At 35.9% G+C, this 11,926-nt stretch overlaps 1 protein-coding gene across 1 annotated transcript in view; it reads left to right on the forward strand.

Annotated features, from left to right (window-relative positions):
- slc27a6 (solute carrier family 27 member 6) overlaps positions 1 to 9,952 on the forward strand; it is a 33,685-nt gene extending 23,733 nt beyond the window's left edge. Inside the window, exons 7-10 of the mRNA XM_049468534.1 lie at positions 408 to 606; positions 1,854 to 1,951; positions 4,052 to 4,182; positions 6,117 to 9,952. Of these exons, the coding sequence (XP_049324491.1) occupies positions 408 to 606; positions 1,854 to 1,951; positions 4,052 to 4,182; positions 6,117 to 6,293 (605 nt within the window). The 3' untranslated portion in view covers positions 6,294 to 9,952. The remainder of the gene's footprint in view (positions 1 to 407; positions 607 to 1,853; positions 1,952 to 4,051; positions 4,183 to 6,116) is intronic.
- The last annotated feature ends 1,974 nt before the right edge of the window (positions 9,953 to 11,926 follow it).

Raw genomic sequence — 11,926 nt, forward strand, 5'->3', positions numbered from 1 at the left:
TCAGTTCATCAGGTTTTGAGCCGGGGATTGTGGAGGACTAACACTTTTTTGTTTACTACATAATTCCATATGTGTCCCTTAATTGTTTTCATGTCTTTAATATTAATCTACAATTGAGAAAATAAATTAAAAAAGGAAAAACGTTTATGACAGGTACTGTAATTTATCACTCAAAATAAAAAACACTCTAATGTCTGAATATTTCAGTAGATCCTGTATTCTTTATGATCAAAAGATGCCTACATACAGCCTACGTATGTACATACATGTTCAGGCTTGTTTAAATATTAAGGAAAAAATTAAATGTTTTAATGTGGACCCTGAGGCAGTATTTAAAGGCGTAAGAATTTCTTCCATTACATGATTAGTAATGATAATTAGTGGTACTTATCTGTCTGTTTCTGCAGGTGAAATGGGGCTGCTGTTGTCTAGGATCAGCTCCCAGAGTCCTTTCTTTGGTTACGCCGGGAGCAAACAGCTGACCGAGAACAAGCTCCTGAGGAACGTGTTCGTGAAAGGAGACGCCTACTTCAACACTGGAGACCTGATGGTGGAGGATGAGGAGAATTTCATCAGCTTTAAGGACAGAGTGGGTGACACGTTCAGGTAGGCTCTGCATGTGAGAGCGATATTATCACTCTGATATAAACAACATTACACCAAGGAAACAACACTTAACTAGGAGACAAAATCATTTTAACAGAAAATATCCATTTTAAAAAGCTCTGTGAACTTTGTCTACAAAACACAATACTAATTCCTATCCCTTAAAATTTTGCATTTCAGTGTATAAGAAAACAAAAACGTGTGTTCTGAATGTCTTTTTTACGCAGTAATGGATATACAGTATAGACATAAATTCATTATAGTACTCCACATTCCTTACATGTCCAAATGTTTGTGGACACATTAAGGTGTATCCTTTGCTGATACAGATGTGCAAATATAGAATAGGCCTCTCTGGAGCAGATAAGCATTAACCTATTGGCTCCATGCCTAATGCCTGGTGTTGCTACAGCGGAATAAAGCCCCCCAGTTCATAAATTAGGCAGTTGAGGATGAGGTGGTGTGCTGAATACAATTAATTCATCACAGCAGAGCTAAAAAATCTATCTACCTAAAAAATCAAATCTCCCCCAGAAAGTAGACACAGTGACTCCAAAAAAGCTGGATCAACTCTTTTCAATTTCTTTGATTTCATAAATACAGTAAGCACAACCTTTTAACATGAGCTACGAAGGTTCACTGAACAACAACCCACTAAAACTGCTGTACAAACATCCAATAAATCATGTGATCACAGTGTGTCAGCTTTAGTGGGGTCTTGTAAAACCGGAGCTGCTCCCTGTTTCCAATACACCTCTGGTAAACTGTAATTGGTCTGAATGAAAAGCATCATGGAACAAGTTTAATATATATAGTGCAGTCATTCGCTTAATATTTAAACAAACACAATTCCATCTTAGTCAGCTATAATATATTGTTGCTGTCCTTTGAAAAACATGTGTCTCCAAAACCTTCTAAACTTTCGATGGAAGTCAGTGTTAAAAGAGTTTATTTCAGGTCATTTTAAGTAGAATTTCTATTGGTCCATTCACCAATACATTATAGCACAGTGTGAGAGACAGTTTGTCTGTTCAAATTATGTAATAAACTAAAAATTTCACAAAAATGGAGATACTTGTTTTTCATTGGACAGCAATGATATTACAGATTGGTGTAGCATTGCATTTTGATGGTTTGTAATGATTTGTGACAAACATCTGCCACAAATATATTTCTATTTGAAATTCTATATGTCATGAAATCATGCTAGTGTTGATTCTTGTAACATGCATGTGTGGTTTTTACAGGTGGAAGGGGGAAAACGTGGCGACTACAGAGGTGGCCGAGATTCTGGGGCTTGCAGACTTTATTCAGGAAGTCAATGTGTACGGTGTGGAGGTTCCAGGTAATATTTTGTTTTAGCAGACAAAAGTCTCATGTATCTTGTGACCTACTCATTATGGAACCACACAAATAAGGCACATACAGCAGAATTATCTCTGGACGTTTCTGCATAGGTACAGTATGTACCTTTGCATTTATAGTGCTCTGTAAAATAAAATTGTCAGATTTTATTGCCACAATAAACTGTATTGCATTTCACTCAAGGACATTTTAAAATGTTACATAAAACAAGAGCAGAGTGACTGAGATGGGGTCAATCTGAATGGTGCAGGTAGCTCACTATAATATGTCACTATTTAAAAAAACTGACTGTAGAAAAGCATGTACAGCGCAGTGTCTTTCAAAGGTGAAGCCACCTCAAGTCTAGCATCTCTGCTAGTTGGTTGCAGTGTGAAGTGTAGCTCTGCCCATATTTTTTAATAACTTAATAGCTACATTTGCCATACAATTGTTCTCCTCTAAACTGATATTCAATTTCCACAATTGGTTTTCATTGGGCTCATATTGTTTATATCATATCCTCCTGAGACCTGGCCTATTCATTTGTGTCCTCTGTAGTGCACATTATGTTTCTGCATCTCACATTTTACTTGTTTGAGTTACACTAATACTTCCTGCTGTATCTTAAAGAGGACATCCTGAGCTTTCCAGTGATACCACATGTTTGGGGGGTGGGGTACTGACAAATTCTACTTCCTATTTCTACAAAATGGATTCTATAACAACAAGCACATTTTATGGAAGGAGAAAGGATGAGTAAAATATTCTTTATTTATTGCATTTCTACTATGAAATTCATGTATTTTATTTATTCTGAGGTTGTTAGGAATTATTTAATGAAGTCTTAGAGCAGTTTAATTACTTTTGGGATTGAATAATGTTTATAAATGTCCTCTACAGTGGACACCAGGATGATCTTCATGTCTTTTACAGCCAGTAATTTTTAATGCATTGTTTTAGGAGACAGGACAGAAGCAAAGAAGATTTTGTATAAAATAATTGAGGGAGATTCAGACTTAGATTTATCAGATGAGGAACATGATGAGGAAGAGTTTTAACCTGACGAAGAAGAGATAGGGAGTTCTGATGAGGCAGGAAGCTCATCAGATGAGAACACAGCAAGAAAGCCGTCATCCTCTGTGGGCCAGGACTAGCACGTATGTTTTATTAAGTTCTAGGATTACCATAAGTGTTTTTATCCAGTAAAAAAAGATAAATAAACCATTCATTGTTCAATTAATGCCTGTCCTTGGTAACAGATAGTACAGTAAATAAAATAAATAACATCATACCATTTTGATTAGATTGGTTATGCCATCATTGGTTATGCCATTCATTATTATTACACGAGTCACAACGAATGCAAAAGAGAATAAATAAGCTTTCAGATAAACAGAACTTGTTTATTTTAAATCCCTAAATTTAACAAACTAAAATGAAACTAGAACTAGAATGAAAGTTCAATATATCCTGGTATTATTGTTATTGTTTAACTTGTTAAATTTCATTGTTCCGTAGATTAAAATAGTCCTGATGTCCACTATAGTAGACATGCTATAAAAATAAAACTAAAAATAAATTTGAAAAAGTCTAAATGGTAATATGTTTTATTTACTCCTAAGAGATAGGAAATCACAAAAAACATAAATTGCAAGACACTTTTTTTCTCAGTTCTCAGGAGGATATATATAAACAATGGGCTAAGCGCTGCCACTATGATTAGGGAATTGGGTCGAATCCTGTTCTTGTAGCTTGCCATCAGCTGACGGAGCCCTGAGAGAGCACAATTGGTCTTGCTCTCTGGGTGGGTAGATGGCACTCTCTCCCCACATCACTCCAAAGGGTGAGGTCAATCAGCACAAGGCATCTGTGAGCTGGTGTATCGGAACTTAGTCGCTGCGCTTTCCTCCAAGCGCACTGTGATGCTACTCAGCAATGCTGTAAAGGCAGCAGTTTAAAAATCATTTCTGTAGAACTGAAGCAAATGGAACCACAGAGGTCATGTTTTCTATAGTCATTGATATGAAAACTATAAAAATGTTTGTTTGCTGTTAGATTTGATTTTTGTTAGTGCAAATAAACAATTTTGATTTGACCACAGGGCATGAAGGTCGAGCTGGCATGGCAGCGATCATCGTGAGGCCTGAGTGTGAGTTTGACGGGAAGAAGCTGTTTGAGTGCGTCTTTGCACACCTACCAGCCTACGCTCGTCCGTTCTTCATCAGAATACAGGTAAAATCCTGAACAATGGTGGGTTCTTAGTGGCACAACTGCGTTGTGTTGGCCCAGTCATTGAGAGATATGGTAGGTGGCAGGGGAGTTAAGTTTGGTAGCTCTTTCTTAATCCTGTCGCTCATCATTATCAATCATATCAAGCATAGCTGTTGATGTAATAGAACTGTCTGTTGATTTTCTGCTCTGACATTGTTCAACTGGTCATTGGCGACATGTTAGCAGTTAGTTTTAGTTTGTAAAAATGTGGTTGAGGAACCACATTCTAGCCTTTACCCTCCCATTGCTGGCAGCCTGGTGTGATGGGGGGAAGTTCTAGCTTCTGGGTGGGAATTGGAAATGGCTAAAACAAATTAACACTAGGCTCTGGTTGACTTTAAGGTGAGGTAAGAAAGGCTTTCTAAAGGCAGTGTGGTTTGTTATGTTAGCACTATGCTGGTGTAACCAAGCAACATAACGACCACCGATTATTCAAAAACACCATTGTTTTAGCCCCATTCAGTAGATTCAACAGTCATGTGTAAGCCTCATCTGTGTATATCGACTATTTTGACAGCTTTATACAAAATTCCACATTCTCATAAATTATTAGTTAGCATGTTATTGGGGTTACGTTTTACTTTACTATAAAATGGAAATAACTGCTTTTTAAATAATGGGTTGATCTTAATTTGACCAGGGGTGTGAACTGAAGTAGGGGCTGGGTTCTCAAAGGCATCTTAGTGTCCCAGAAATTCTAGAGTATTGATATCTGTATCGTAGGAAATTCACAGAATTTTCTTTTCTATTTTTTGTGGCTGTTGAGGCTTGACTTTTGTAACAAGTCTGCCCTCTAGTGGCTATTGCATATGCTGGGTTCCCAGGTAGAGAAGTGAAATCATAATGTTAAAATTATGTACAGCTCTGGGGAAAAAAATAAAAGGCCACTTCAGTTTCTGAATCATTTTCAAAAAAAATTAAATGGGTAAAATAACAAAAAGATGCAAAGCTTTTAGAACTCAAATAAAGCAAAGAAAACAAGTTCATATTCATAAAGTTTTAAGAGTACAGAAATCAATATTTGGTGGAATATCCCTGTTTTCTAATCACCTGTTTTCATGCATCTTGGCATGTTCTCCTCCACCAGTCTTACACACTGCTTTTGGGTAACTTTATGCAAAATTCAAGCAGTTCATCTTGGTTTGATGGCTTGTGATCATCCATCTTCATCTTGATTATATTCCAGAGGTTTTTAATTTGGTAAAATCAAAGAAACTCATCATTTTTAAGTGGATTTATTTCCAGATATGTATGTTGTTATTTTGGGGCATTAAATATTTTCTGCTGAGACTAATTAATGTAATAAACATGTAAATGGAAAAATAACTAATTTATTTCCCAAAAGTGTTTTTTTTTTTTTTTCAAAACTGAGACACAATTAGATTATAAAAAAGTGAATTATAGTAAGTGAACTATGTTAAATTTTAATTGTGAAATATTGATTAAGACAAAGTTTACAAGGAAAAATTATTTAATATTATTTTTTTTCTTCATTTTTAAGATACCTTTTTAATAATAACTTTAATCGCTATAATTACTTTATGTGTCTTGAGTATTAGGATTATTTTATGGAGAAGGCCAAGCTATAAAAATCCACTCAAATATAAACACACATAGGACACTTACAAACAGATACATATTATATCAGTCACTCATCTCACTTCAGGTGATGGTCTGAGACGCATTTGCACCACATATTATACCAACATATCTCTCCAAGATGCAAACAACAACCAAACCTAAAGTTACTTTGAATTAATTTGACTATATCTTCAAATATACAATACAAAAAACTTAGAATGGTAGGAAGCTCCACCTTCTGTACTAAATCCAAATCTCGTTCAGTTAATGCATTTTAACATTTTATTTACTATTATACCCTTTTCTGTCTTTAGGAGTCTATGGAGATGACCAGCACATTCAAGCAGCAAAAGTTCCGTCTGGTAAAGAGCGGATTCAACCCCTCCACCATCAGTGACCCGCTCTACTTCTTGGACTACACAGAGAAGAGCTACATTCCTCTCACAGACTCCATCTATGAAAGCATAAAGGCAGGCCAGCGAAAGCTCTAGCCCTGAATCAGCTCAAAGGCTGGAAGCTGCGGCGCTACAAAGGATGATCTTAGATGTGGCCAACTCATTTGTAGTGTTGTATATTTGATGGGGGCTGAGAGCAACACAAGATGGCCGTCACTCTGAATAATGGATTGCGTCCTCCTTTGTGAGCATTTCACACAGACAGCGTAGGTTAATAATAAATTAGAAAGTTTTAATGACTTGCGTGACCTTTTGCAGAGAGCAGGTAGACTGATCTGCTGGATAAAGAAGAATTAGTCTGCCTCGATCTCAACAGAGCCAGTCTGGTGTCGGGTTCTGTCGACCCATCAGCCGCAGTAGTCTGCCTGGCGAAGTCTTAGAAAGCTCAATAGTGTGCATTAACTTTATCCTTCATCATTATATTCATATTCATATACATATTCATATTCCCCTCAGCTCGCTCTCTCAGGTGGTCATCAGTCACCAGTAGACATTAGCACAGAAAACAGACAAACAGACACAGCTGCTACCATCACAAAACTTGAAGCCCATCTAAACCTGCTTTACATGTATAACATTCCAGTATATTTAAAACTACCCTCTTTAACTGCATGTCTTTGTATAGGTGTATACTAATACTCTGCTTTGAAGCTCATGTTCATTTAACTAAAGATGGCACTGAGCTGATATCTAGTACTGGTCTAATATCAGCAGAACATTCTTCATTGATCTGATACTGAAGAGGGGGAAAATAGAATGAATCTGTTTGATCGTAGCTGTGTATGTTTTGGATTTTGGGCCTTATCTTTGTAAGATTGTAAGTTAGGCCCCTATTAGTGCCACAGCCATTTGTGTCCGGGAGTCCTAAAAATGCACAGCTGGCCTTGGTTTCTCTCTAGGTGGGTATGAGAGCACCAACATCGCTGAGGATGATACTAGCAAGCCAGCTGATAAAACAAAATTGGCAGTAAGTGTTCTTCTGACAAGAAAAAAGTAAGATGTAAATGCTGCTTGTCTGTGCATGTATACCAGTGGTATGATACAAATTGTTGAATTTGTATAGTTGTTGCTTAATAGTTACACCAAAAGTACTCAAAACAAACAGAGATTTAGTTTTTTTCTTATTTCCAGCTTTCAAAAGTAGCAGAACAGCTGTATTCTGAAAACACTGAGTAAACCTGAGTACCTGAGTAAAACTGACAGCATCAGATTAATCGGTATCATGAACAGTGACATGAGGATCTTCTTCTTTTTGTTGTCAATATGCTAAATCTTGGAGGTACAAACAATTAGATATTTAATTATTTACTCACTCAATCACTGCACACATGTAACAGTTTACAGTTTGTAATAAACAGTTAATGTCAATACCTTGAAATAACAAGATCTGGAATTGGCCTAAATCAACCAAAAGGATTTTACTGTAACAATAAACCTGTGCTTCGTATCAAGATGAAAACCCTGACCATACCACATTCCAGAATGACCACAGAGTGTAACTGGTTTTACAGACCTAATAGAACACTGGTCTGACCAGTGTCAGTAGCTAGCTAACTTTTCGCTATCAGTTTGTCTCAGTAGCTAGCTAGCTAACTTTCCTGTTCCACCTTAACTTTTGCAACAGATAGCAGAGGTTGGCGTAGAAGAATTAAATAAAATAAAAGCTAATAAAAGCTCATTTAAGCTTACTATCACTGAGGAATTAAGAAATAGACAATAATAATTTGCTGCAGTAGCTGCCCCCTTTTAAAAAACATACGAGACCCTAAAGTTAACTAGTTAACCAGCAGCAGTTAGGTTGCTGAACTTTAGAGCTCCACTGATATAGCACTATATCTGTATCAGGTGCTTGTATCGGGTTGTCCCAATTTATAGGGGGAGGATTTACTTATTTTATTTTGGCGAGAGAATTGCATAAACCTCACTCGACAGAGCTGACATGGCCATTAAGGCAAATTGACACATAACCACGTATCTGAAAGGAAAAGATGCACGCTGTAATCTTTGGCTGTGAATGGAAAGTCAGAGGAGGAAGGGCCATAAAGCCATAGTTTCTTACACCTTTAATATTCAACTTTTAAATTTCAAAGGTTTTAGGCCGGTAGGAGATGTTTGTTATTTTGTTTGATTGTTTGTTTGTTGGCCTTCTAAACTGTTCTAAGTTTTATCAGAAAATTATAAATTTAGCCTTTTTTTCAATTAAATGCAGACTGTGAGCTTTAATGAATTGATAATATTTCATTTTTAATCATTTACAAATTATGCCACATTGTATGTATCCAACAGCTGCTTCTCTGAGAACTGCAGCTGCAGATCTACATATGCAGACTAATATATCTGTCTAATAGCTTCCAAATTCAACTGTGCCACTGCTTTCTGTGCCCTACAGAGAAATAAGTGCACATGTACAAAATAAGCCATATTTTCTAAAACAATTAGTAGTGAAAATAAGTAAAAAATACATACTAACCGAATAACAAACTGGCACCAAATAAAAGCACTGAAGATGGCTTTAAAGAAAATGGTATCAAAGGATTACTGGTTTTGTCAGTTAACCCTTTCAGACCCTGTACCCATTGTAATGGATTTAATGTGCTTTCTTTTTTGTATGAGCCCCAAGTAAAATGGCTTCCCAATCGATAACTCTTCACCGCTTCGTGATTGCTGAAGTTTCATATTTTGCCGGCTGCAGAAATGACAAACCTGTCTGGCTGGCTGCTGTCAGCAACTAGTGGGAGGAGCCTGCTTGAGGGGGATTCTGACAACAATGTTTTTGTACTTTTCTGCATTAGGTTTCACAGAATTTAAAGGGGTCCCCACACAGTTTGTTGTTGCATTTTATTCATAACTAGTCACTGTCTTGGGGCCCCAGGCCTTCTTGGAGCCCTAGGCAATTGATTGGTTTGCCCAATGGCTGCCAGGATTGGCAATGGATGAAGTGGGTTTGACTTTAAATCAATGAATGAATGGAGCATAATTCTGGTCTGAAAGGGTTAATAGGAAAATACCAATAGTGGTTTCAAACCTTAAAAGCCCACTGTAAACAATTAGCCTATTTTATAAATTTGAACACACTATATCAGATATGTAAGAGGTTAATTATATTCAATAGTATGTCCCCTGCAGAAAGAGTGATTGAGAGGGAATGTTTACTGTAGAGCTGTGGGTTGCCCAATCCTGCTTTTGGAGATCTACCTCCCAGCACAGTTTAGCCTCAGTCGTAATCTCACAGTAATTAGAACCACCAGGGTGGTAGATCTCTGCTGGGCACCCGTGCTGTAGTGCATCAGCAGACCACTGATTTATGACTGTGTGAGAATCAGTGTCTTCAGAAAAAGCTTAAAATATGTTGTTGTTTTTTTTTTGTTTGTTTTATTAAAATTGACATTGCGTTGTTTTGTTTTTCTTGTTAATATGGGTGTTAATATGACTTTCAGGGTTTTGTGCTATAATGGAATAATGTATTTTTAATTACTTTTTTAAAAATGTTTTGCTTAAGAGAGTAATTTTTTAAATGATGCTGAATACATAAATATCTATAAGCTGTCTCCTGCCCCTGTGCAGTAATAAATGGGTCTTTTGTTATGGAGTCTTCACGGAAACACAGCTACTGTATCTGCAGCTGGCACAAACTGTTAGGACCACTGTAATACAAAGGTAACACCAGTCATTAATAAAGGTTTTTGATTGGTTAATGTAATTGCTTTATTTAAGGTATTTTTGATATGCTGTTAGTTTAATATTAATCCCTAAGGGTATCGTAACTTTTTAGTACGTATGAATAGTAAGTCTGCAATGTTAGTTTCAATAATGCTCAGATGTGTTTTTACAAGACTATTTACAACCCTGTTATTTTGCATTGGACTTAAAAATAATCATTTCTTTTTAAGGTGGGATTCTGGGGGGAAATAATGAGAAAATGCCTTTTATTTAATAGAAAATAAACCAACAAGTACCAGCCAAAAGTTTGGACATACCTTAATTTAGTGATTTTTGATTTTTTTTAAATTTCCTGCAACTATAAGTCGAGCACTCCACACATCTGGCCTGGTGTAATTTAGATAGTCTTGTTAAGATAACAGCTTTGAACATCGTGGAATTTGCTCAGTCAGTTTTATGTTGTAGTCACCTGGAATTCAGATTTTTGTTTTATTTTAAATAACGCTTAAGTGATTAATGCAAAACTACTTACCTAGTACTCCCTGATAAGACTGCCCATATCTTTCCCAAGATGAAAAAATATATAATACATATAAGTACTGAAAACAAGCAAGTGTCCAACAAAGGGAGGTGTGGTTTAAGGTTTTTTAGAATCTACAGTTTCGGCCACACCGCAGGCTCTTCGCAAAAACACTTTTACATGAGATCTACAAATATTACTTTAAATAATTACATAATAATAATTACATGTAATAATTACATTTGCTATTTTACCATGTTTCTCTTTTAAGAAATTTCATTCACACAAAAAGTATCAGCAATTATCAGCAATAGTTTAAAGCAAGGGTGTCCAAACTTTTTTTGTTAGGGGCCAGAAGTAGAAATATATGTGCAGTCATGGGCCACAGACTCTGTAATGATATGATAATGAAATATACTTCTTATAATAATACATTTTCTTGGTTACTATCATTTACACACCATTTTACTTGAGTTACTATCTTTATCTATCTTTGACAGGGTTGTGTAAACTAAGATTTTTCAAATTGATGTTTCGTTTCATAATGTGTCTTAATATTATACTAATAATTAGGCACACACTTCCCTCTGAACTCAGTTAACAAATAGTATTTTTTCCAACATGCCTAAAAACGTTCTGCATTCGTCCATTTTTAATTTCTTTGAAGTTGTAAGACTACGTGGCCCGTTTTCTGCGCCACAACCAGGGCCGGAGTGGGCCCCTTTTTCAACCCGGGAGTTTCATGCCCAAATCCGGCCCACTTTTTCCATGGAGGAGGAATTTGAATAAATGAAACAACAGCTAGCTCTTACAATGCCTTTTTATTGCATAAAAGTTCAAGTATATGTTGGTAAGTTAACAGAACACCCTTCACTTAAACATGATTCATTCCAATTTAAATCAGATAAAGATTTAAAAGGTAAAAATGTTAATTTTATGAATTAATATTACTTTGAAGCCTTTACAAAATTTACTGAAAACACTTAAAATTATTTAATTGAACTTATAATGTTCAACATATGGTAAAAAACAGGAATTTTTTTAGGCGCTTTCCCGATTTTCTATTAATTTTTTCATTTTTTTCAGATCCATAAAGAATCACCATGTAAAATTATAAACTGTTCCCTTTTACTGGTTAGATATTATAGAGATTTAAACTTGGAATGGTATTTTCTTTCTCCAAAGGAGAAAGCTGCTCCAGTTTCTGTGGCGCTGCTGTGGTCTCTTTTCCTCCTTGGTGAAGCTGTTTAATCCAGCTGTTAAACTGTTATATTAATACCATTTTAACGGTCATTAGATTGTTGTTTTTGTCCATTCTTTTGTTTTGTTTATATATACATTTTTCCTTTGAGTGTGGTTTGGTTTGTTTAATTTTATCCCCAGACGCGAATTAGCTTTTTCCGGGTTTTTTTCAGTACAAGTCTTAGTAATTTTCTTTGGTCGTGTGGAGTTTTTCGTTTCTTTTTTTGAAATTTGTTAGATTATATTT

The sequence above is a fragment of the Astyanax mexicanus genome, chromosome 20 (assembly GCF_023375975.1).
Source record: "Astyanax mexicanus isolate ESR-SI-001 chromosome 20, AstMex3_surface, whole genome shotgun sequence".
In the NCBI taxonomy this organism is placed as follows: Eukaryota; Metazoa; Chordata; class Actinopteri; order Characiformes; family Acestrorhamphidae; genus Astyanax; species Astyanax mexicanus.